Source organism: Platichthys flesus, chromosome 1 (genome assembly GCF_949316205.1).
Source record: "Platichthys flesus chromosome 1, fPlaFle2.1, whole genome shotgun sequence".
Taxonomy (NCBI): domain Eukaryota; kingdom Metazoa; phylum Chordata; class Actinopteri; order Pleuronectiformes; family Pleuronectidae; genus Platichthys; species Platichthys flesus.
Genome location: NC_084945.1, coordinates 475,994 through 502,500, shown reverse-complemented (window position 1 = coordinate 502,500; position 26,507 = coordinate 475,994). Strand labels below are relative to the sequence as shown.

Here is a 26,507-nt window from a genome sequence, read left to right as displayed (position 1 = left end):
CTTCAAAGTATGGGATGCATATTTGATCATTTGTAAAATATGTCATCAATATCTTTTTAAATCATTTTTCAGTGTGTTTCCTGGCCTGACACGAGCCGCCTGTATCAGCACATTGGTGAAACATAGTTTCTATCACATGCGACCTACACATGTAGCGTGCAATAACTCTGGATCCTTATAATAACCACTGTACAGTTACTCCCGAAATTATATTATATTATAATTATATTTAATTATGACTTATTTCACCCTCACTGGATAATTGTAATGCGCACACCTGCACTTCTTTTCTTAGACCGTCGCACTGATCGGATTGTTTGTTTTGTTTTGTTTTGTTTGTTTGTTTTGTGATGTGTATTCTGTGTAAGCACCTGAGAGCCACTTTACCCTGTAAATCCCTGTTTATGCCAAAACTTATTCGGCCAATAAACCTATTAAAATAAAAAATCAAGTCACAACCAAACACACGACTCTGTAGTGAACTTGCTTCAATCTGTTCATGACACGTGTTAAATAAACGGTAACTTTCTTAACAATTACATATTAAAAACCACTAGAGTCACTTTCAGGTGAGATATCTGTACTTTTACCACAGTATGGCTTTCAGGTACTTCATACACCACAGCTCAATGTGTAGTTTCTCAGTTCCACACCATGTTCCACAGAGGAGCTGCTGCACCACGTTTTACATACAGCCTTTCATTTGAATATGTGATCATTGAGTCGAATATAAGAACTCCCTAGTTCTCAAATAAATACCAGAACTACACAGTATGACACTGTGCATCTTCCACTACTGCAAATGTTAGAAGAATTGTATATAAGTTATCATGTGCTGAATGTATTGCTGATGCAGAGTGTGACAGTCTGACATTTGTGTGCAGTCTACCACCTCTGAGTGCCACATCATGCCCTGCAATAACCACAAATAGTCTCATTATCTAACTGAAGTATGTTTCTTGCCATATAAGGAAATGTACCCAACGCAAGGAACTGGCCTGGAGAGATGTGACGGTCAAGACGGTTTATTCTTATAGTATGCGAATGTAACCCCTCAGAACCTGTTTCAAAATAAAAGCTCTCAAGCGTTTCACATCTGAATCATTCATTTGTTCTAGCGGGTTTTGATTGTTATCTTCAGAGTCCAGAGACATGTAGTTTAATACACCTGCAGCTCCACCGCCTCGTGTCCACGTCATGTTAGTCAACACAGGAAGCTGAGGGGGGGGGGGGGGGGGGGGGGGGCTAGGTGTGTTCCTGAATTAACACCCTCATTGGCAGACACCTGATACGAGAAACAAGTCCAACAAGTTCCTCACAACGAAACTGGAGATAAGGTTTCGATAAAGAACAGGTCAGAGAACAGCCCGGAGCTGATGGTATCTGATCTGAGACACACCTTGGATTGTTCCCTGCAGAACATGAACGAAACTCCGTTACTAACACATGCACCAATGCATTATTTACAAATTAAATCAAGAATCAATAAATGAATAGACTTTGTTAAAAGGTTGATCATTTTTAGATTTGATATTTTAATGGGCATGAGAAAGAATTATACAAATAATCGTGACACTTGTTCACAGTGATGTCTCATCTGTGGATCATACATGTACACGTACAGTTCACCCATACATATGTTTGTTTTCTCTCATGTGTAGACTATTTAGTATTATTACGTTATTCATCGAAAATGAAATCCCATAGGAAGTGATTTGGTGCAAAAGAATAATTAATATTCTGTGTTTAGTTGATGGAGGTGGATCGAGGCTTTGCAGGATCCATGTCAGTCAAACTTCCTGTTCCTTTCAGAGCCTCTTCTCACACACACACACACACACAAACACACACAAACACACACAGTAAGTCAAACTGTAAGACATATGTTACTTTTTAAAGCTTAAAGTAGGTATTACTCTGTAAAGAATTGACTGTAGAATCAACAGTAATTACCTGGCAAAAAAGTTGCCAGTAAAGAACTGTCAAATTACAATACAGTCTCACAACGGTTTTTTTCACAACGGCTTAAAGGCCCAATCTGAAACCAGACCTGAGGTAAAGCTGTATTAGGAAGAAGGTCACATCACTTTTGTTATAATTTAACTTTAAGCCAACTAGCTAGAACAGTTGGCCTTTTTTCAGTGTGTTCCATGAATCTCTTGAGGAGAGAAGAGACGTGAGGACAGACAGAGATCTTCTTGTCTTTACCTCTTGGTGCTTTTGGTTGAATTGATTCCAACGAAACATCTGAAATCACAAAATCCCACAAAAAGAAACTTCATGAAAAGACACTGCGCTGACAGCTCCTCTAAAAGAGGGAGAAGAATCCATCAGGTGGTTCAAGACAAGATGATCAGCTGCTTATTTAATATGAAGAGCCAAACCTCAGAAGACATCATGAGCTGAGCAGCAGTGATATAGTTCATCCACACAGCCTCAGGCTTCAGGTCCTCTGGTGGAGATCTCCTGGCCAACTGGAAAGGACAACAACCACATCACAAAACATACCCACGTTAAAATGTTTGTATTCACAACAGAACCATATTAACTGTATTTTGCTGCTTCATGGTTTTATACCACTCATTGTGTTTGAACTGTTGTTTGTGAAAAACAAACCTGGATACACACTGGAGTCTTTCTACACGTCACAACACTGCACAGGCCACCTAGTGGCTCCAGTGTGTAGTAATACTGCCATCCAGTGACACACTAAATGTTCCTCAGTAGGGAGTGGTCTGAGGGCACCATGACATGAGTCGAAAAATCATTAACTATTCAGTTAATATATATTCTGTTGTGGATTACTAAACATATTTTTGTTATGTCTGTTGTGTTTTCAAATGTTGTCTGGTAGTGGTCCCAGCTTGCTGTCACTGTTGTTGGGCTAGTCATAAGATAAAAGCATAACATGCATTTTATGGCAGTAATGCTTTGTGGAATCACAAGGTACAAGAAAACTATAAAAGAAGTTAGGTGAATCATTCAAACTCACTGAAAATAAAAATAAACCACACACATGAACAGCAATAAAGATAATTCTGTTTGATTTTTATGAACAACAATGACTAAAAAATATGAACTGCACATCAACCAGGAAGGATGATCAAGTTCTTACTTCACGTTCTGCAATAAAGCTCCAGCACACAAACAATAAAGAGTTAATAAGTCCATGCATCCACGTCAGTGCTGGTTGGTGAGCCTAACCCGAAGACAGAGAAATCCCAACTCTACCTATCACTATGTTTTTATAACGGCATTACAATTACTGATTAAGACATGGGTTCGTTACAGGGCAGCAGACAAAGGCAGTTTGTGATCTAACATCATTTTGGCCATACTTTCGGTTTGCCCAGCGTGGAGAAGCCTCCCTCACTGGATGGTGAGATGTCGGCAGGGAGAGCTCATAGCCTCCTCTCCTGGTCCGGTGAATAATGATTCACTTCAAGTCAGTCACTTCGTTAGTAACTACAAACAACAGCGTTGGTTTAATTAAGAGCTCAACAATGTTTATACAATGACGTCCCAACAGAGTTGAAGCTCATATAAATGTTGAAGTTAACTAACATTCCACTTCAGTGTTAGGTGGGGGCTGCTCCTCTGCTCTCAGGTCAGGGTTTAACTGTAACATGCACCATCTACAGTCACAATACAACTTGCTTGTCATTTTACAATATGTTATTGTGGAAAAATGCTGTCAGCTACTGCGATACATTTGGCCCATGATGCATTGCGAGTTTATATACAGATAAACTTGGTAAAGCGACAGAACAAGATGTTACTATAAAATGTTACTGCAGAAACTACAGTGATTTGTATTAATCAGTGATGTCGGATTATAACTACTCACTTTATCACTGAAGTCCTGACTTTGTGTTGTTACGTTAATTGTGTCTCATAAACTCTAAAGTGAATCAAACAAACACAAACTATTATGGTCCAAGCTTTAAGTGCAGAGCACGTGGTGAAAATTTGATTTAGAGTTTAAAATGCTTCCTGTTTCATAGATGATGTCGTCCCTAGGGTCAGTGTCAGGACCTTCCCAAACCACAAGCCCTGGGTAAATGGCATGTCCGTGCTAAGCTCAGAGCACGGTCCTCTGCCCATAACTCTGGTGACCCAGAGGCGTTGAGAAAGTCCAGATGTGACCTGCGGGGGGGGCCATCAGAGATGGTTAAATAGACTTCAGTGACAAGCTGGTATCCAACTACCTCAGCTCTGTTCCCCGGTGCTTGTGGGGTGGCCTGCAACACATCACTGGCTATAAGGGGAGAAGTAGCAGTGATGATCAGCATGCTGCCTCCTACCTGATGACCTCAACACCTTCTACGCACGGTTTGAAGCAGCCAACATCCTAACATCCACGAGACTGTCTGAGGACCGAGACGATGACTGCACTCTGTCCCTGAACGTGGCTGACGTGAGGCGAGAGCTTCAGAGAGTGAAGCCTCGAAAGTCATCTGGGCCCGATGGAGTTCCAGTCCTCACACTTACACTTACTTCACATATACTTATTTGATTTAATATTCCCCACTCCTTCACCCTGAAAACTGCTGCTTCATTTAACTTTGACTTTAATTTGACTATGTTATATGTTAAACATATATTCGTATTACTTAATTTAATATTCACTTGACTGTGTTATATGTTAAATGTTACAATGTTATGTTAGATGTTATGTTACACAGTATGTTATTTTTTTGTCATTTTGTAAAGTCGCCTACTGCGTAGATGTTTGCTGCCATGTCATAAGAATTTCACTGCTCCGATGACGCTGTCATTGGTGCATGTGTCAATAAACTTTGACTTTGACTTTGACTTTGACAAATCAGTAGGTGGCGCTATGACCCTGAGTTGTTATTGACACATAGAGCTGTTCAGGCCGGGACTCTGGTCATGAGACAGATGATTGGTGGTGATAGGACAATGGACAGTGGAGTTAAGACAACATTGTCTCCTCCACAGCTCAATGTTTCACAGTTTGAGGAAATGTCACAATTGTGACCATGGTCACATGACTTATCTGAACTCATTTGAGCTGCACATTGTAAAGCAGCCAGGAACAGTGCCGATTTTCGTACATGACTGCTCTTTAGGGGGCGCTGTTCAGCTATTTGGCCATTCTTGAAAACCATATGAATGTCTTGGGAGGGTGTTACACACATAGTTTGAGGGAGATTGAACAATGAACAGTGAAGTTACTGCAGTTCCGTGTGTCATGGCGACTTGTTGAAATCTGACTCTATGCCTCTAAAATGGCGTTGGACGAAAACTCACAGTGTCCTTAAGTCGACATCATCAATGTCTCGAGACCCTTCGGACAAAGTTTGACACAGTTGTGGTCAATGGACAAATTAAGCAAAGTGTAAGAAGTGCTAAAAAACAAGTCATCTTCTGTCCCCACCAGGGGGCGCTGTGGTTGTAAGTTCTGTGTAGATGTCTTCCGACTTGGACTCTTGTCCTACATGTCCAGTTTGGAGGAGATTGGACCTTGAATGTCTGAAATGCCTTCTACCTTGTGATTGGATGGAGACTCATTCAAAATGGACGCCACGGTCACACCGTGAGAAGAAAACTTAATAATCTAAGATGTTTGAATCTCCATCTTGTTGAGGCGACACTCACCGGCTTCCTTCTAAATCAAACGGAAATGGTCTTCCTGCTGACTCTACGTTAAAAGTACGTCATGACGCTCCCCTGCGACGTCAAGACATACGTGCGTACGTCTCGCGTCATAACTTCCAACTCGACCGCTACTTCCTGGTTCCAGACTCCGGCCGCTGCTGAGAACCGTTACCCGGAGACAAGCGTCTGTCCGCGGCCACACACTCACCGGTCCCCCGCTCCCTCAGTGCGGAGCTGGAGCTGTGATGGCGCCATGAAGAAGACCGAGAGCTGCTGCTGGGGACAGGTGAGTCACCACTGGAGACTCAGGCTACACAGACAGAGACAGACATATATATAAACATATATAGAGAGAGACAGACAGAGAGACAGACAGAGACAAAGACACAAAATAAATATATATTATATGTATATATATATATATATATATATATAGAGAGAGAGAGAGAGAGACAGAGGCAGACAGACAGAGAGGAAATATATATATACACAATATACATAGAGAAAGAGAGGGAGCGAGAGATAATTTACAAGGATTATATATATATATATTCATATAGCGATAGAGAGAGACAGACAGAGAGAGATAGATAAATATATAAATAGAGAGAAAAATCTGTTAACCACATGTGCAGGTTCATGTTAGCCTGAGGTTAGCTTATTGTTTGCTTAATGTTAGCCTGATATTAGTTTGTTGATAGCTTTATATTAGCCTGATATTAAACTGATATTATCCTGATGTTAGCCTGGTTCTATGTTAATGCCCGATCTATACTGCTTGTTCCTTTGATTTATAACCTTACTGTTTATTGATTAAATTGTCTTATTTTTAAGCTTCTATTGAAATTGCACTGACCTGGAGAAACTCTCCAGGGCAGTGCATCTTCACTCTCCACTGCACAGTTATGCTGTTTGGTTAGAATGACAATAAAGTTCTTGAATTGAGTTGAATGATGTTATCTTAATTTTAGCGTATTGTGAACCCGTGTGTGCAGAGAACCTCCCGCTGTGTGGTGAACATTTGTGTAACCAAAACTCTGGATAAACTCGATTTTCCCCACAGGTCATGTCTTAAAACAGGAACTATAATGAACCAGAAAACACTTTTCATCGAAACCTAAGAGATCTCCAGCTGGTGTTTTGCTGCGTTGCTGTGTGGTGTAGTTGTGTAGCTGTGTAGCTGTGTGCAGGGCTGTTTCTTAAAGTTGTCACCGTCCATGCAGACAGGCAGACCTCAGTGTTCCAGCTGAAGTTGTGCTTGTGGCATTAAACTGTCTCTCTCATGAGAATTCACTTTCACCCTGTGGAGCTGTGTCCTCCTGCTACTGAGCGATTTGAATATTTAAATTCTCGGCTCTACGACTTCTCTCGCTGAAAGTGAACAGATGAGTTTCTTACTTTTCTTTCTACTGTCGGACCTCCAACACTTCTCAGTCGCTCTGCCGTCGTGTTCCTCTGCTCTGTGCCGCTAGCTTTTCAAAGAAAAACCCAGTGACCTGCTTTATTAATAAGTCAAGAAAACAGTGAGCGCCCTCTGCTGGATCATGAGGCAAAGTACTTCAGATTTCCTGTTCAAATGCTTGTTTGAATTTCCAGTAAAAAATGACAGCCATGAATTTCCGCGGTCACTAAGCAGTGAACATGTGTGTGTCAGCAGTGTGGAGGCCGGAGCCGGGCCCAGCCTGAGGCGCAGCCGCCGTGGTGATGGTGTTGAACTCAGGTGACGTCTTCATGGATCCGGTCGAGGGTGAACGTGTTGGGAGGAGTGGGGACCAGTTGGAGCCAGATGTCCCAGCAGATCCACGGAAAACCACCAGCGGCTCCGCTGCAGCGACCAGATTGTCGGCCAAGAGTAGCAATGTTGCCAAGAAGGAGAAGGTGTCCCACAACGGAGTCCCAGCCCAGTCCACCAGCAGCCTGGTAGAGAGGAGGTCATCATCAGCATTAAGAGGTGGGGCCACGGCCAGACCCCCGCTCCGCCGGCCCCTCAGCCTGGATATGACGCCCCAGCGCCTACGAGCCTCTCAGGAGCAGGTTGCGGACAGGCGGGTCCTGAAGCCTCCTTGGCGCAGCGGGTCGGTGGTCCCCTCGCCCCCGGCACGCAGCCTGACCAGCCCCAGCCTGGGGGCCGGCGGCTGGATGCGGCGGAGTGAAAGCTCCTGCTCAGTCAACTACTCCCTGGGCTACCGGGCAAGCAAGGGGCAACTGCGACCTGCCGTGTCACTGCCCCACATAGCCAAACAGGTGGGGGGCACGACGCTGCCTACCTCCACCAGGCCCTGTTTGCTCATTGCCCTCAGACCTCTGAACTTGGAGCAGGAGAAGCAGATGTTCTTTGAGTCCGACTACAAGTACGAGCCTCAATTTGAGTATGCCCAGCCTGAGCCGAGGAGCATGCTGGAGAAGTACCAGGAGGGCTCGGGCCTCTTCCTCCAGCAGGTGGGGCTCATCAGGTTCAACACCTAAGACACGATGATGACGATGATGATGATGATGATGATGATGAAGGTGGGGATAAGGATGATGACTTCTCTGTTTCTCTGCAGGCCATTGGAATCATGGAGTGCGTCCTGAGGAAGTTTGGCTCCTATGAGAACTTTGAGGAGGTGACGGGGGGTAACGTGCTTCCTAAGTGTCAGGTCTGGGCGGCTGTACGTAAATACCTGCAGAAAGAAGGCTGTGTGGGAGAGGTGAGTGCACAGATCACAGATCAGCTGCTCTGGATCCTCAGTTTCATGAGTTCTCACAGAGAAACGCATTACATTTTTTTAAATCTGAATTAGCTAAACAGCTGATCAACTTATTTCCTGCACAGAATCTCAGAAATGATGACGATGATAATAAAAGCCTGTTTTTCATGTGCATAAGATTTTCTCTTTTAAAACGATGTAGATTAGAGAAAAGAACCAGATGTTGATGTTAACATATTAAGTAATGTTCTACTGATGTATGAGTTTATATATAAACACAATATATACTCATACATTGTAGGAAGTGATAGACTCCATGTCCACAGCGTGAAGCCAAAGAGTAATTGTTTAAAACCTGTCTTCTGTGGACTGACCAGCAGGGGGCGTCATTTTCCTGGAACGTGTTTCCTGAGATTATCTGCCAGTGTTTGATGATGAGGTGTCAGCAGAGATGAAGATGATGAGGACGATGAGCACGATGTTGTCTCTGTGTGCTTGTGTCTTCAGGTGGTTGTGCGTTTGTCTGACGAGCTGCTGTCTCAGGCGGTGATGGTGGTGGAGAGCTGTCGTCCCACTCTGACCATCAACCTGGCGAGGGCTCGGCAGCACTGGCTGGAGGGGATGCTGCGACATGAGATCGGTACGCTAGAGGCCTCAGGACGCCGTGTCCAGAGCTTCAGGGGAGGGGGCCCAGGGGCAGGGCCCAGGGGAGGGGCTGAGGTGAGGGGGGGGCCCAGGGGCAGGGGCCATGGGAGGGGCTGAGGTGAGGGGGGGCTCAGGGGAGGGGCCAGGGGAGGGGCTGAGGTGAGGGGTTCGGAGGAGGGGCTGAGGGGCGCGGCTCCACTAACCTGTGTGTATCTTTCTTCTGGGGCCTTTGTCCTGATTGGTTCTCCTTGGTTTCAGTTAAAGGGGACATATTGTGCCCATTTCACCACAGTTGATATGGCTCCTTGGGGTCTTAATGAAATGTCTTTAGCATATTTTGGTCAAAATACCACAAGGATCATTAAAAACAGCCCTCCTCAGATTGACCTGTTTTGAGCGCTAGCGCTAGCCGGGAGTAGCTCGCGAGCTAGCCGGGCTGGTGGAGCCCGGCTAGCGTTAGGTCGCTCGTCCAAGGTCATGTAGAGAGACTCCCTACATGGGCATGGTGTGACTATGATGTATATTCCGGTCGTAATCCCATTCTACGCACTCTAGCGTATCGTCTCTGACATTGAGGAACCACAACAAATAGCGGGAGTAGTTTTCTTCCAGAGCTTTGGGACGGTCGACATGACAGATACCAAATTAACATGTAGCAGCACTACAGAAGTGGGATTTCATAATATGTCCCCTTTAAGTGATAATCCAGACGACAGTTTGCCTCCGAGCTTCAGTGTCAGCTTCAGCAGGACACAGACACAGACACAGACACAGTTCCATAAAGAGGAAGAATCACAGACAGTCAGTGAAGAAGTGATCACTTCCTCCAGAAGAAAACACCAACGCTTCCACCTTGGTTCTGCTTCTGTTCACATACTCAAACTAACTGGAGCTGTGCCTCATTAAGACCTATGCTGCAGCCAGACACCAGGGGGCGATCAGGACACTGACTTCTTGTCACGTCGTCCATCTTTGTCTCACGTGTCTCCTCAGGGACACATTATCTACGAGGCGTCAACAACCAGCTGCAGCAGTGGGCCACCTCGGACGGGAGGAAGCAGTTCGGCCTCAAACCGGCGAACCCCACGGAGGAGGGCCTGGCCAGCCTGCACAGCGTGCTGCTCCGGAAGCAGCCGTACCTCTGGAGGGCCGCGCTGCTCTACTACACCGTGCAGCACGCCGCTCACATGAGCTTCACACAACTCTTCACACACATCGCACAATACGTCCAGGACCCCGACGTCCGCTGGGAATACTGCCTGAGAGCCAAGAGGGGGCAGACCGACACCTCCCAGCCAGGTGGGACACACACACACTAACACACACACACACTTACACACACTCACACACACTAACACACACAGACACATCCTCACAAAGACACACACACACACAAACACACTCACACACACACATTCACAAAAGACACTCACTAACACACAGACACACAATCACTAACACACACAAACACACTCACACATTAATACACACACACACACAAACTCACTAACACACACACTAATACACACTCACACACACTTAGACACAAACACACTTACAAACACACTAACAAACTAACACCCCCCCCACACACACACTCACTCAAACAAATAGTCATTCTCCCTGTGTCGTCCGTTGTCGTGTGTTGTGTGTGTTGTGTGTCTCTCAGGCTGCTTCAGCAAAGACCAGGTGTATCTGGACGGAATTCTTCGGATTCTTCGTCATCGAAAGTCGATCGACTTCAAGATGTTGACGTCTTTAGGAAAGGTCGGTGTAAATGAATGTTCTCAGAATAACACCATGAACATCTGCACCACACACACTTTGTGACCTCAGCCTCCGCCCAGTAACGTCCTCTTGCTGGTCTCAGGTGTCCTACGAGGACGTGGAGAGGCTGAGACACCTGGCGGTGCTCCAGAGGACCAGAGTCCCTCACTTCATGCGAGACCAGGAGCGGTACCTGCAACATCTGGATCACATCGTGGCCGTCAACGAACTGGACGACTCCGCTCTGAAACATCTGCTGCCTTGAGTGTCTCTGCAGCGTCTGAAGCCGAGAAGAGGACGACGCCCCTGAAGGGTGCTGGGACATCGACTGGGTCATGTGACTCCCTGAATGTCACGTGACATGTGGGCGATCCTTGTTAAACTTGAATGATACAAACAAAAAGGGACGAACACACTAACACCTCTTAGCTACATGTTCACTTTCGTCTAATGCATGTCCACAAGCCCCGCCCCCTTTACTCCCACTATAACGTTACCTCAACACTGCGGAGCGACGATGTAATAAACATAATATACACATTTCATGTACATATTTAAACCTACATAATCACAGGTTTTTTACTTTGACAGAACAAACTGAATGTCTCTGCTTTAGCTTCATAGCTTCTTTTCTAGTCACTGTTTTCTACGCCTTAGATTATTTGCATTTGAAAAAGGACACCAAGGACACGTGGACCGCGTCCAACCCCGAGGAGCTGAGGCCTGGACTCATTCAAATCTTCCGTTTGTCCCTGGGAGCTTCTCAAATATCAGTGTTATTAAAACCAGTGGTGTTATTTCTGTGAGGTCAGAGTCCTTGGTGCCCTTTAGAGATTTGAATATCAATATGCTTCCGTGATGTGACCCGTCCCCGAGCTCCGCCTCTGCGCAGCGAACGCTTTTCATTTTGCAACGTTAAAGGAACAGTTCAGCGTTTTGGGAAACGTGCATCAGGGTCAGTTTGCTCATGGACACTCAAGCAAACTGAAGGAGTCAGGGATCGAACCGGCAGCCTCCTGGTTTTACCTCCAGAGCTACACCCAACTCTAATATGACTCAGTGTTTAGTTTGTTATTCTGTCAAGTCAGATCACTGCTTCATATCAACCCTGATCAGCAGCGCCCCCTGCAGCCAATCATGGTGATTAGACGCACTGGACTGGGTCGTACCGCTGGTTCTTACCCATGATCCTCTGCTTCTGACCCTGAAGAGCTGCAGCTGAGACAAATCCACCAAACTCTGTTCAGAATTCATGTTTTAATATAATTAATATTGGAGATAAACTCTGGTTTTTGATAACTCTAGTATTTTTAACTGATCTCAGTTCAGCTTCACTCTGTCTTCTCCACCAGGAAGTTGAATGAGCACATTTCCCAAAGTGTCAAACTGTTCCTTAAACGTATAGAAGTGCCTGAGTGGCATCTTTCCTAAAGCGCCCGTCTCTTTGTGACGCAGCCACACTGGCCCTGATTGGCTGATGGGAGGGGGGGCGTGCCTTCGATGGGTGAACAGCTCACCTGCTCTAGTTAGACGTGTGTCTGTTGCTGCTTTTTACTGTTTGTGACTCATCATGTCGGTCGTCTGAGCAGCATCAGCAATGACTCACTGAAGAAATCACACATTTGTTTAAGTCGCCAGTTTTTAACTTCAAAACCTCGACTAGAATGTGAAGCCCTCTTCTTTGATGCATTTTAAATCCATGGGATGAGGGAGACCCCTCAGCGGCTCCGCCCACTCGCCTGCTGACCTCAGCGGCTCCGCCCACTCGCCTGAACCACCGCACTCAGTGTTTGTGACGCACGAATGTTGCACAAGTGTTTTATGTTCTGGGAAATTTCCAGTTTATTTATTAAAAGTGCACAAGGTGAATGAGGTCTGGTGATTTTGTTTCATGATGCATCAACGATCATCACATTTAACTTTCCTGTGTCAACAATGATTCTATGATAAAAAGGGTCGAGTTCGTTTCTCCACCTCCTTCAATTCAATCACACACACTCAAATATCACTTCTTTAATTATCATCTTTCCCATTAAGGCTCAGTGATTATCGTCTTGGCCTGAAAACTCGATCAAGTAGAAAAGTCAGAATCAGGCTCACGTGGACCTAAATTAAACGGTTTGAATCTGAAAATCCTCATTAATGCAATAGTTATGGCTTTAAGAAAAAACTGCCAGTTAATTGAACACAACTACTTTTATTCTGAAAAGAAAAAGACACGTGTTCTGTTAAATTACAGGTTTCTGTAGAAGTTGAAGTTCAATTCAAAACTTTAAACGGAATGAAACTAAATATTTCTTCAGCAGCATTTATATAAAGGATGAATTAACCAAATCAAGATGTTTTTATTGTTCACTGATCTGAGCTGATGGTCCGACGGAAACATTGAACCATGTGACACCGCAGACACACAAACATTTACAAGTCAAACATTTTGGGACTTTTGAGAATCAAATGAAAAAACGTCTGACACTGGAGTTTAAATAAAAACGGTTTATTCTCTTTCAATATAGCTTTTGTTCTATCCATAGCAGAAAAGAGCCTCGGTGCCTCTCAGTGCTAAAACCTGGGACTGGAGCTCAGGTCACTGTCGTAGTGACCACAAACGTTTTTACAGCGACGACAGCGGCTCGATACTGATCCAACAACAGTCACTTAGCTCATTTTAAAAACAGGGGTGTTGGGAGGGGGAGGAGAAGGAGCGTTGGGAGTCAGATCTATAGATCTGATTTATTTGCGACTTGGACCGAGCGGCGTAGTTTCCCCGGGCTTTGTTTTTTGTGGAGACATTTAATCTGTGCATGGTTCTGTGTGTTGACATCTTACTCCAGTATGGCGGTTGATGTGGAGGCTTCTGCCACGAAAAGGTCACAAGTTGAGGTAACAAAGATTCTTCCTGAAGGACGAAGGGAAAAAAGGGAAACTGAAAAATCAACATCAACCGTCAGAAACAGTGACTTTAAGTTCAGTGTGTGTTGTGCACGTGTGTGTGTTACCTGCTCTCTGCTCATCATGTTGCATTGGAGCTGCTTAATGCCTTTGTGCCGTCGGTGTTGGCGTTTGCGTGTTCCTTCACCACAGGATCTGATGGACACACATCAGCATCAACACTATCTTCACTTCAACCATCACGTTTAGATTCAGACAATCCATCAGGTCGCTCTTTTAATAGATGTTTTACAATCACAGACGTCTTCTGTTAATGACTGGGGGGGGGGACCTACAGAAGTACGGGTGCTGCATGGCCTCGGCCGCCGTCAGCCTCTGCTGGTGGTCGTAGCGCAGCAGCTTGTCCAGCAGGTCCAGAGCCTCCGGACTCACCAGGTGCTGGTTCTCTGATTGGATGAACTGCTCCCAGCGCTTCCGTGTTTGTCTGAACACAGAGAAACATTAACGTGACTGAACGAGTCGAACTTCCTTCAGCTGCTAATGAATACTGACGACTGGACATTAACCCCAGTAAATAACAAAGCCTCCCAGGGAGTCCTGAACACCACCAGGAGCCGGAAACACAAGCGGATACATTATTAAAAAGTATATTCTGAATATTATCAATTATATCTGTGCTTTGAAACATCTTCTGTGGAGGAGAAAAGCACAAAGCATCCTCTCAGAGGAAGGAGGCAAATCCACGATCAAATTAAAGAACATCAAGCTTCGTGTACAAGACTCATTCAGTCAATACTCAAGTATGGTTATTGATTCATATTCATGTTCACAAAGTCCCAACTCAGATTCACTTTTTCTTCAGATTAAAATGATGCGTCTATGTGAATCGTTCAGTAAGAAGCTCCTCCAGCGGAGACGTTCACAGGCCTGAAGCTGCTGAGGACGTGTGCTGTACTCACTGTCCCAGCAGGTCTTTGAAGCGCGTGTCCAGTTCTATGTGATACTTGTGCAGGTAGCCGAACAGCTCGTCGGTGCCCAGGACCTTAGCGATGCGGACCAGCTGGAAAACAAGACGCAGCTTCAGGACAGGAAGGAAAGTTGTAATGTGAGTAGAACTGATTAAAAACCCAATGAGAGGAAATTCTTCTAACTGAGCAGTGGAGGCTAATCGGTGTTTATTCTGATGTGTGTCAGTCAACACAGACACAGGACTCAACCTGGAACATGGATTGTTACTGTGTCGTTGTTTAGATGCAACGCAAGTTGTGAAGAAGCAAAAGTTTATGATGCGTTACCTGATCGTAGTTGTCCTGGCCATGAAAAAATGGCTCTTTCAGGAAGATCATGCTGGCCAACATGCAGCCCAGACTCCACATGTCCAAACTATAGTCATACATCTGGAAGGAAACCGCAGAATCAACACCAAGAAGCTTTGAACAGACGAGGGCTGAATCACTGGAGCAGCGGGTACCTGGTAGTCCACTAGCAGCTCAGGGCCTTTGAAATAGCGAGACGCTACCCTGACATTGTATTCCTGAGCGGGATGGTAGAACTCTGCCAAACCCCAATCTATGAGACGTAGCTGCAACGGAGACAGAACAGATGGTCACAAGGTGAGACTTCCTGTTCTCAACCAAGAGGAATCACTCAACGTAGACACTAGAGTCCCGAGTGAGGATCCTGTCCCAGGACACAGGAACAAAAGATGCTGATGAACTGATGTGAACATACACTAAGGCATTAAGCAATGTTTAAAGGATTTCTACATAAGGAAGTGGAAACCAGTTGTATTTATAATAAACCATCAGTTGCCACAATGCTCACTACACACGACAGGAGTCTCTGGTGCTTGTTGAACTGGAAACAGCAGCCACGTGAATATTCACTTTCATGCAAAGACCTTGATGAAAACTTTCACACCAATTCTATCATATGCATCCTTCTGGTTGTCAAAATAGCTTAGCATAAAGACTGCAAGTGAAGGGAAACAGCTAGCCTGACACTTCGTATCCAGCTCTAGACAATCAAGTCTCTAAAATGATCATTATTTTCAGTTAAATAAATTCCTTGATTTGAACACCTAGTCAATAAACTGAAGATAGATGGGTTCACTTTCTCTTACAGAACACAAGAGGACTATGGTGACTGAACACTTCTTAAAGCAATACAAAGTGGAACCAGTAGAGCGCTGGTACCTTTCTCAGCTGGTGGTCGATCATCACGTTGTGGGGCTTCACGTCTCTGTGCATGATCCCCATACTGTGACAGTAGTCCAGAGCCTGAGGGGAGAGAGGAGACGTGTTGGAGACCATCATCTGCTCTGTCTCCAGTCTGATCACACTTCAGGAATCAGGATGAAGCTGTTCAATCTTCTTCAGTAAATGAAAACAGCCCAAGATCTTTCACAGTAAACATTAAATTGGCAATTATAAAGATAATCAATGACTATTTTTATGAGAAACATTTGCTGCTTCCAGCTTCTGGAATGTGAGGATTTCAACATTAAACTGAAATGATTCTTCTGAACTAAAACCAGCGGAGACGTGATGAAACTGGAGGTTTTACCTTGAGCAGCTCATACATGTAGAATCTGATGTCATAGTCTGTCAGCTTCTGGTAAAGCTCCTGTCAAACAGATCAGAGTGGTTACGTCAGCTGACAGCAGCAGGTTTCTACACATGTACATTAACTGGAGGGTTAATAATGGATATCAATAAGTTTGCATGGATGGTGACTGCTGCTAGTCCTGCATGTGTGATGTCGGCCAAACAGAAAGTACCTTAAAATCTGTGTTATTGATGCACTCAAAGACAAGCGCTGGTGTTCTGGACTGCGAAGAGAGGACAACAAACTTAACTGAGGAGAACAGCAGGTCGCTGGAGGTCAATACGCACACGTCAGACACACAGTTACAAGCATGACTGGATTATCGCCGCTGACATGCCAACGTGCAGCTCCGGGCTCCGCCCACTCACCACGGGGTCTTTCACTGTGTCCACCAGGCGGATGATGTTGGTTCCTCCACGCAAGTTTTCAAGAATTTTGATTTCCCTTTTGATTTTCTTCTTCTTGACGGGCTGTGAACACAAGAGTGTTTGAAATGATGATCCACATTCAGGGAATAGAGGAGCTACAGGGTTCTACGATGTTCTTTAGGCCTTTTATCGACTGGTGAGCTGATAGTGAGCTGAGCTCTCTGCTAGATCACCATTCAGATGGTCCACTGCACCTTCAAGCTGCAGATGTACTCGTGAGAAGTGTGATTGTGGTGAATTTTGTTCTTAAACAGACTTGTTGCCTCCAGGAGAACCTTTGGACTCGTGGAGGTTTCTCCTCTTTGTTCTCTCATTGAAGACAAGAAGACGAACCACCAGTTAAGAGGCTCTCGTGTTCTCCTGACACGTCAATCAGGAGAACCCGAACGTTGACTAAAAAAGCCCCTCCATTTTAAAAACCCGACATGAACTCGCTCCAACTTAGAAGAGTGAGGCAGCAACTCACCTTGAGGATTTTCACCACCACCTTCTCATTGTTGGTCACATTAATGGCCTCGAACACTTCACTGTATTTCCCTCGACCCAGTTTACGAACCAGCTGATAATTGTCTTGATTGCTGAAGAGAAGGAGCAGAAACATTTAGCAGAAACTACACAGTGAGTCAGTGGTTCATTGAGTTTTTTCAATGAACCAGCTAATTGATGAGAAAACAACAGATTGTGAAAGATGTTTGTGTAATGTTGAGATTTCTTATGGCCGCTTAATAAAAGGGAAGAGCTGAAACCAGCGTACATTGGACTCTTCACCTGAATCTACCTCCACTGACTCATCAGATGAATCTACCTCCACTGACTCTTCACCTGAATCTACCTCCACTGACTCATCAGATGAATCTACCTCCACTGACTCATCAGATGAATCTACCTCCACCGACTCTTCAGATGAATCTACCTCCACTGACTCATCACCTGAATCTACCTCCACTGACTCATCAGATGAATCTACCTCCACTGACTCATCAGATGAATCTACCTCCACTGACTCTTCACCTGAATCTACCTCCACTGACTCTTCACCTGAATCTACCTCCACTGACTCTTCACCTGAATCTACCTCCACTGACTCATCAGATGAATCTACCTCCACTGACTCATCAGATGAATCTACCTCCACCGACTCTTCAGATGAATCTACCTCCACTGACTCTTCACCTGAATCTACCTCCACTGACTCTTCACCTGAATCTACCTCCACTGACTCTTCACCTGAATCTACCTCCACTGACTCTTCAACTGAATCTACCTCCACTGACTCTTCACCTGAATCTACCTCCACTGACTCATCACCTGAATCTACCTCCACTGACTCTTCACCTCAATCTACCTCCACTGACTCTTCAGATGAATCTACCTCCACTGACTCTTCACCTGAATCTACCTCCACTGACTCATCACCTGAATCTACCTCCACTGACTCTTCACCTCAATCTACCTCCACTGACTCTTCACCTCAATCTACCTCCACTGACTCTTCAGATGAATCTACCTCCACTGACTCTTCACCTGAATCTACCTCCACTGACTCTTCACCTGAATCTACCTCCACTGACTCTTCACCTCAATCTACCTCCACTGACTCGTCACCTCAATCTACCTCCACTGACTCATCAGATGAATCTACCTCCACTGACTCATCAGATGAATCTACCTCCACTGACTCTTCACCTGAATCTACCTCCACTGACTCATCAGATGAATCTACCTCCACTGACTCATCAGATGAATCTACCTCCACTGACTCTTCAGATGAATCTACCTCCACTGACTCTTCACCTGAATCAACCTCCACTGACTCATCAGATGAATCTACCTCCACTGACTCTTCACCTGAATCTACCTCCACTGACTCTTCACCTCAATCTACCTCCACTGACTCTTCACCTGAATCTACCTCCACTGACTCATCAGATGAATCTACCTCCACTGACTCATCAGATGAATCTACCTCCACTGACTCTTCACATGAATCTACCTCCACTGACTCTTCTCCTGAATCTACCTCCACTGACTCATCAGATGAATCTACCTCCACTGACTCTTCACCTCAATCTACCGCCACTGACTCTTCACCTGAATCTACCTCCACTGACTCTTCACCTGAATCTACCTCCACTGACTCTTCACCTGAATCTACCTCCACTGACTCTTCACCTGAATCTACCTCCACTGACTCATCAGATGAATCTACCTCCACTGACTCTTCAGATGAATCTACCTCCACTGACTCTTCAGATGAATCTACCTACACTGACTCTTCAGATGAATCTACCTCCACTGACTCTTCAGATGAATCTACCTCCACTGACTCATCAGATGAATCTACCTCCACTGACTCTTCACCTGAATCTACCTCCACTGACTCAGATGAATCTACCTCCACTGACTCTTCAGATGAATCTACATCCACCTACTCATCAGATGAATCTACCTCCACTGACTCTTCACCTCAATCTACCTCCACCGACTCTTCAGATGAATCTACCTCCACCTACTCATCAGATGAATCTACCTCCACTGACTCTTCACCTCAATCTACCTCCACTGACTCTTCACCTCAATCTACCTCCACTGACTCTTCACCTGAATCTACCTCCACTGACTCATCAGATGAATCTACCTCCACTGACTCATCAGATGAATCTACCTCCACTGACTCTTCACATGAATCTACCTCCACTGACTCTTCTCCTGAATCTACCTCCACTGACTCATCAGATGAATCTACCTCCACTGACTCTTCACCTCAATCTACCGCCACTGACTCTTCACCTGAATCTACCTCCACTGACTCTTCACCTGAATCTACCTCCACTGACTCTTCACCTGAATCTACCTCCACTGACTCTTCACCTGAATCTACCTCCACTGACTCATCAGATGAATCTACCTCCACTGACTCTTCAGATGAATCTACCTCCACTGACTCTTCAGATGAATCTACCTACACTGACTCTTCAGATGAATCTACCTCCACTGACTCTTCAGATGAATCTACCTCCACTGACTCATCAGATGAATCTACCTCCACTGACTCTTCACCTGAATCTACCTCCACTGACTCAGATGAATCTACCTCCACTGACTCTTCAGATGAATCTACCTCCACTGACTCTTCAGATGAATCTACATCCACCTACTCATCAGATGAATCTACCTCCACTGACTCTTCACCTGAATCTACCTCCACTGACTCTTCACCTCAATCTACCTCCACTGACTCTTCACCTCAATCTACCTCCACTGACTCTTCATCTGAATCTACCTCCACTGACTCTTCACCTGAATCTACCTCCACTGACTCTTCACCTGAATCTACCTCCACTGACTCATCAGATGAATCTACCTCCACTGACTCTTCAGATGAATCTACCTCCACTGACTCTTCAGATGAATCTACCTCCACTGACTCTTCAGATGAATCTACCTCCACTGACTCATCAGATGAATCTACCTCCACTGACTCTTCACCTGAATCTACCTCCACTGACTCAGATGAATCTACCTCCACTGACTCTTCAGATGAATCTACATCCACCTACTCATCAGATGAATCTACCTCCACTGACTCTTCACCTGAATCTACCTCCACTGACTCATCAGATGAATCTACCTCCACTGACTCTTCACCTGAATCTACCTCCACTGACTCTTCACCTGAATCTACCTCCACTGACTCATCAGATTAATCTACCTCCACTGACTCTTCACCTGAATCTACCTCCACTGACTCAGATGAATCTACCTCCACTGACTCTTCAGATGAATCTACCTCCACCTACTCATCAGATGAATCTACCTCCACTGACTCTTCACCTGAATCTACCTCCACTGACTCTTCACCTGAATCTACCTCCACTGACTCATCAGATGAATCTACCTCCACTGACTCTTCACCTGAATCTACCTCCACTGACTCTTCACCTGAATCTACCTCCACTGACTCTTCACCTGAATCTACCTCCACTGACTCTTCACCTGAATCTACCTCCACTGACTCATCAGATGAATCTACCTCCACTGACTCTTCACCTGAATCTACCTCCACTGACTCTTCACCTGAATCTACCTCCACTGACTCTTCACCTCAATCTACCTCCACTGACTCTTCACCTCAATCTACCTCCACCTACTCATCAGATGAATCTACCTCCACTGACTCTTCACCTGAATCTACCTCCACTGACTCTTCACCTGAATCTACCTCCACTGACTCTTCAACTGAATCTACCTCCACTGACTCATCAGATGAATCTACCTCCACTGACTCTTCACCTGAATCTACCTCCACCTACTCATCAGATGAATCTACCTCCACTGACTCATCAGATGAATCTACCTCCACTGACTCTTCACCTGAATCTACCTCCACTGACTCTTCACCTGAATCTACCTCCACTGACTCTTCACCTGAATCTACCTCCACTGACTCATCAGATGAATCTACCTCCACTGACTCTTCACCTGAATCTACCTCCACTGACTCTTCACCTGAATCTACCTCCACTGACTCTTCACCTCAATCTACCTCCACTGACTCTTCACCTCAATCTACCTCCACCTACTCATCAGATGAATCTACCTCCACTGACTCTTCACCTGAATCTACCTCCACTGACTCTTCACCTGAATCTACCTCCACTGACTCTTCACCTGAATCTACCTCCACTGACTCTTCAACTGAATCTACCTCCACTGACTCATCAGATGAATCTACCTCCACTGACTCTTCACCTGAATCTACCTCCACTGACTCTTCACCTCAATCTACCTCCACTGACTCTTCACCTCAATCTACCTCCACCTACTCATCAGATGAATCTACCTCCACCTACTCATCAGATGAATCTACCTCCACTGACTCTTCACCTGAATCTACCTCCACTGACTCTTCAGATGAATCTACCTCCACCTACTCATCAGATGAATCTACCTCCACTGACTCTTCACCTGAATCTACCTCCACTGATTCTTCACCTCAATCTACCTCCACTGACTCATCACCTCAATCTACCTCCACTGACTCATCAGATGAATCTACCTCCACTGACTCATCAGATGAATCTACCTCCACTGACTCTTCACCTCAATCTACCTCCACTGACTCTTCACCTCAATCTACCTCCACCTACTCATCAGATGAATCTACCTCCACTGATTCTTCACCTCAATCTACCTCCACTGACTCATCACCTCAATCTACCTCCACTGACTCTTCAGATGAATCTACCTCCACCTACTCATCAGATGAATCTACCTCCACTGACTCTTCACCTGAATCTACCTCCACTGATTCTTCACCTCAATCTACCTCCACTGACTCATCACCTCAATCTACCTCCACTGACTCATCAGATGAATCTACCTCCACTGACTCATCAGATGAATCTACCTCCACTGACTCTTCACCTGAATCTACCTCCACTGACTCATCAGATGAATCTACCTCCACTGACTCATCAGATGAATCTACCTCCACTGACTCTTCACCTGAATCTACCTCCACTGACTCTTCACCTGAATCTACCTCCACTGACTCATCAGATGAATCTACCTCCACTGACTCTTCACCTGAATCTACCTCCACTGACTCATCAGATGAATCTACCTCCACTGACTCTTCAGCACATTAAAACGTGTGATTTGTGACGTTATTGTTTTCACAGCACTTTCACTTTGTAAAACTCGTAATAATCGCGTTCGACTTGATGCAGCTCTGACTTAACGTGATGCATGCTGGTCCTAACACAAGGCATGATGGTTTCAAATTTTATATATATACATACACATTTATACATTTGATTGAAGCTACATAACCAGACAGTATATCGTCGGGTTCAGATCAGGCTCACAAAGTGGTGGCTGTGACACATTCTAGCTGCAAAGTTCTTTCCTCAGTAATGAAGAAATAACATTAATAGATTTGAAATGTTTTAACTGATATTTTTTCAACATTTGATCTCAAAACCTGTTCATCCAGATACTTCTGTAAACAAAAGGAAGTGTACCTCCAGTTTGGCACATGTGCGTCATAGTCCCAGTACTCTCTGTTCTTCTGTGTGTTGACGTCGGTGTACACCCGAGCCTTGCTGCTGGCCGGCGTGGATCCGGGCATCGCTAGCTTTGAGGCTCCGTGTCGAGGACCTCCTGCAGAATACTTCTCGGCTCGATACTGGAAGGAAGCGCAGCGACTCTCCAGAATACGTGGCTCTAAGATCCCGCTGCCGGTCTTACCATTGGCTTCGGCTGCTTGTGGCCTCAGGTGAAAGGCGTCCGGCCGTTCTGACGCAGATGTGGTGCAGACCGACAGAGCTACGAGGATCGAGTGTGAGAAGCCCCTGAGCAGGATGTTGGGCAGGATGGGATGAAGAGCCGCCAGCTGCAGAGAGATGAAGAGGAACCAGTTTAAAGCAAGGATCCAGAAACAATGAAGTCTGAACAGGGAGTTAGACAATGTTAACTGAATGAATGACATGATAGTTAAAAGGTAATGACATTAATCTCCTGTCCTCATAACATCTTGAGGTTATGTTCTGCTCGTCTCGTGCCACTTACTCTTATTTGTCTTTCATGAGCGTTTGTCTTTACGATTTCCAATCAAACGGCTCATGAACACCTGAATAAAGGGCTGAATCTCTGTCAGCTGGCAAACACTGGCTCCTTTACAGAACCACTGATAAATGTGTGTTGTCCTGATAAAGACCAGAGTTTAACTCTGTGAAAATACTAACAAGGGTCAATTTTGTTGTTTTTTCCTCCAAACAAACCAAATCATAGGAGCTGTGGGTCAACACCATCGAGCTCTGGACTGGATTCACACCCTTTAAATACCAGCTTTACACTTTCTATGCTTCAATTCAAGAAAGAAAAGGAACTGAAATGTCACTGTGTGATCTCAATCTGTTTCACTCAGATCAGATAAATAAGCTTTGTATGAACACATGTTAAACATGGAGACAATAATCAACGAGAACAAACCACCAGTTTGTGACAGTCTCCAGTCTTTTTCAAATCCTGTCAGGGCAACAACCTTTACCACAACTCAGAAACCTTTCCTCTAGTTCCCGACTGTAAGAAGCACTTTCCTCACACGTGCCACGGTATGATAAACATGGAGGCTGCTCAAAGCTCAAGATTTATTCTCTCGTCTTTTTAAACAAACTGAATTCAAAGGCTTTTTATCTGCTTCTAAACATAAACCGCTGTTTATACTAAATGAACAGATAAACACCACAATCTACAGACAGACACAAGTCTGAGTGCTGTTCATATTTCATTTTCTCCATCTGGTTCACAGGACACAAGAGTAAACTCATAAACCAGCTGATCTACATTCAGAGTTTGACTCAGTCACCGTGTAAACACAGAGAAACACTGAGAAACCTTAAGAAACACAAAGAAACACTGAGAAACCTTAAGAAACACAAAGAAACACATGAGCGTGTGACAGGTGTGGTGGTAAATCCCGTTCCCCTGGCAGAACCAGAGCTCAGACCCGAACCTGTGTCACGACCCGGGGCCTTTTTCCAGCCGCTGCACGGTTCTAGTTACTCTCCATTTTAAACTGGTTCACATTAACCTGACTGGTTACCGACCAGTTAGCTCGATAATTTACCCAGTCTGCGAGCGGGAGCATCACGAATGACGAGTTAATCTAAAGCTAACTAGCTAGCTGCTAGTTGCGCTGACCTAGCTTACCTAGCATCAAATCGAATGCTAAATCTCGAGCCTCCTCGGCCGCACAGATGAAAAATCACCCGTGAGAACGAATTTAATTCAGATTGAGAATCGTCTTCAGACTGCGGACGCTCCGGAGGCGCCGAGAGGAGCCAGATGGAGAAGCAGTAAGGATGCTACAGCTAGCCGGCTAACCTCAGCGCAGAAACACCGGAGCTCAGAGGAAGCTAGCTCGTTAGCACCGGCGGGACGTTTCTCTCCGCGTAGCACCGAGGCTCCAGCGGCTCCTGGGTACCTGAAGAGCCGGGGAACAGCCACTCACTGTGGGATCAGCTGCTGCAGGGTCGAGGCTGGAGCTGGAGCCGGAGCCGGAGCTTCGTTAGCGGCAGGATGATCTGCCCTCTGCGGTAAACATCCCCCGGAAGTGAACCCGCAGCCTCGGTGACCTGACAGTGGTTCACAGCGGGAGGTGGTTTATATTCTACATATACTCTATATTCTATACTCTATTCTCTACACTCTATATTCTATACTCTACACTCTATATTCCATTCTCTATACTCTATACTCTATACTCTATACTCTATACTACTATATACTTTATACTCTATACTCTACATTGAAGATTCTAAACTCTATACTCTATATTCTCTACTCTATATTATATACTCTATACTCTACACTCTATACTCTTCACTTTATACTCTATACTCTATACTCAAGATTCTAAACTCTATATTGAAGATTCTAAACTCTATTCTCTATATTCTATACTCTATACTCTACACTCTATATTCTATACTCTATACTCTACACTCTATATTCTATACTCTATACTCTATACTCTATACTCTATACCCTATACTCTATACTACTATATACTTTATACTCTATACTCAAGATTCTAAACTATACATTGAATATTCTAAACTCTCTATACTACTATATACTCAATACTCTATACTCTACACTCTATACTCTATACCCTATACTCTAAACTACTATATACTTTATACAATACTCTATCCTACTATATACTTTATACTCTATACTCAAGATTCTAAACTCTATATTGAAGATTCTAAACTCTATACTCTATATTCTCTACTCTCTACTCTATACTCTATATTCTATACTCTATACTCTCCACTCTATACTCTTCACTTTATACTCTATACTCTATACTCAAGATTCTAAACTCTATATTGAAGATTCTAAACTCTATTCTCTATATTCTATTCTCTATACTCTACACTCTATATTCTATACTATATACTCTATATTCTATACTGTATACTCTATACTCTACATTCTATACTCTATACACTATATTCTATACTCTTTACTCTATACCCTATACTACTATATACTCTATACTCTATACTCTACACTCTATACTATATACTCTATACTCTATAATACTATATACTCTATATTCTATACTCTATACTCTATACCCTATACTCTATACTACTATATACTCTATACCCTATACTCTATCCTACTATATACTTTATACTCTATACTCAAGATTCTAAACTCTATATTGAAGATTCTAAACTCTATACTCTATACTCTATATTCTCTACTCTCTACTCTATACTCTATATTCTATACTCTATACTCTCCACTCTATTCTCTTCACTTTATACTCTATACTCTATACTCAAGATTCTAAACTCTATATTGAAGATTCTAAACTCTATTCTCTATATTCTATTCTCTATACTCTACACTCTATATTCTATACTATATACTCTATATTCTATACTGTATACTCTATACTCTACATTCTATACTCTATACACTATATTCTATACTCTTTACTCTATACCCTATACTACTATATACTCTATACTCTATACTCTACACTCTATACTATATACTCTATACTCTATAATACTATATACTCTATATTCTATACTCTATACTCTATACCCTATACTCTATACTACTATATACTCTATACCCTATACTCTATACTACTATATACTTTATACTCTATACTCAAGATTCTAAACTCTATATTGAAGATTCTAAACTCTATACTCTATACTCTATACTCTATATTCTATACTCTATACTCTATACTCTATATTCCATACCCTATACCCTATTCTCTACACTCTATACTCTATACTGTATACTATATACTCTATACTTT

At 44.2% G+C, this 26,507-nt stretch overlaps 2 protein-coding genes and 1 long non-coding RNA gene across 7 annotated transcripts; 1 reads left to right on the top strand and 2 right to left on the bottom strand.

Annotated features, from left to right (window-relative positions):
- Positions 1-1,995: 1,995 nt before the first annotated feature.
- On the bottom strand, positions 1,996-7,080 carry LOC133950859 (uncharacterized). Its single transcript, XR_009920430.1, has 4 exons — positions 7,021-7,080; positions 5,831-5,932; positions 2,385-2,474; positions 1,996-2,247 (listed from the first exon to the last, which is right to left on the bottom strand). It is a non-coding gene; the product is annotated as an uncharacterized LOC133950859 (long non-coding RNA).
- Positions 5,771-12,593, top strand: kiaa0895l. 2 transcript variants are annotated; one of them, XM_062383417.1, is made up of 7 exons: positions 5,771-5,908; positions 7,280-8,061; positions 8,169-8,312; positions 8,820-8,952; positions 9,951-10,256; positions 10,627-10,724; positions 10,828-12,593. In XM_062383417.1, the coding sequence occupies exons 2-7, from the start codon at positions 7,327-7,329 to the stop codon at positions 10,987-10,989; spliced, it is 1,578 nt and encodes a 525-aa protein (XP_062239401.1). In that variant the 5' UTR covers positions 5,771-5,908; positions 7,280-7,326; the 3' UTR covers positions 10,990-12,593. The 2 variants fall into 2 exon arrangements, with proteins under 2 accessions (XP_062239401.1, XP_062240061.1); XM_062384077.1 differs by having other exon boundaries at positions 5,796-5,908; positions 7,277-8,061.
- Positions 12,594-13,202: 609 nt separating this feature from the next.
- Positions 13,203-24,801, bottom strand: csnk2a2a (casein kinase 2, alpha prime polypeptide a). 4 transcript variants are annotated; one of them, XM_062384782.1, is made up of 13 exons: positions 24,666-24,801; positions 22,675-23,045; positions 17,115-17,226; positions 16,589-16,690; positions 16,393-16,443; positions 16,179-16,238; positions 15,809-15,892; positions 15,085-15,195; positions 14,909-15,010; positions 14,573-14,673; positions 13,949-14,097; positions 13,721-13,808; positions 13,203-13,620 (listed from the first exon to the last, which is right to left on the bottom strand). In XM_062384782.1, the coding sequence occupies exons 2-12, from the start codon at positions 22,779-22,781 to the stop codon at positions 13,735-13,737; spliced, it is 1,053 nt and encodes a 350-aa protein (XP_062240766.1). In that variant the 5' UTR covers positions 22,782-23,045; positions 24,666-24,801; the 3' UTR covers positions 13,203-13,620; positions 13,721-13,734. The 4 variants fall into 4 exon arrangements, with proteins under 4 accessions (XP_062240766.1, XP_062240686.1, XP_062240843.1 ...); XM_062384702.1 differs by having other exon boundaries at positions 24,639-24,778; XM_062384859.1 differs by having other exon boundaries at positions 24,539-24,767.
- Positions 24,802-26,507: the final 1,706 nt, after the last annotated feature.

What these genes read in the sequence shown, in the direction of transcription:
- csnk2a2a (XM_062384782.1), bottom strand. Translation starts at nt 22,781, where the DNA reads ATGCCCGGATCCACGCCGGCCAGCAGCAAGGCTCGGGTGTACACCGAC. An exon ending in TCAATAACACAGATTTTAAG is followed by an intron (nt 16,239 to 16,392) that starts GTACTTTCTGTT and finishes TCTGTTTGACAG; the next exon opens with GAGCTTTACCAGAAGCTGAC. An exon ending in ACATGTATGAGCTGCTCAAG is followed by an intron (nt 15,893 to 16,178) that starts GTAAAACCTCCA and finishes CTCTCCCCTCAG; the next exon opens with GCTCTGGACTACTGTCACAG.
- kiaa0895l (XM_062383417.1), top strand. Translation starts at nt 7,327, where the DNA reads ATGGTGTTGAACTCAGGTGACGTCTTCATGGATCCGGTCGAGGGTGAA. An exon ending in GATGCTGCGACATGAGATCG is followed by an intron (nt 8,953 to 9,950) that starts GTACGCTAGAGG and finishes GTGTCTCCTCAG; the next exon opens with GGACACATTATCTACGAGGC. An exon ending in TGTTGACGTCTTTAGGAAAG is followed by an intron (nt 10,725 to 10,827) that starts GTCGGTGTAAAT and finishes TGCTGGTCTCAG; the next exon opens with GTGTCCTACGAGGACGTGGA.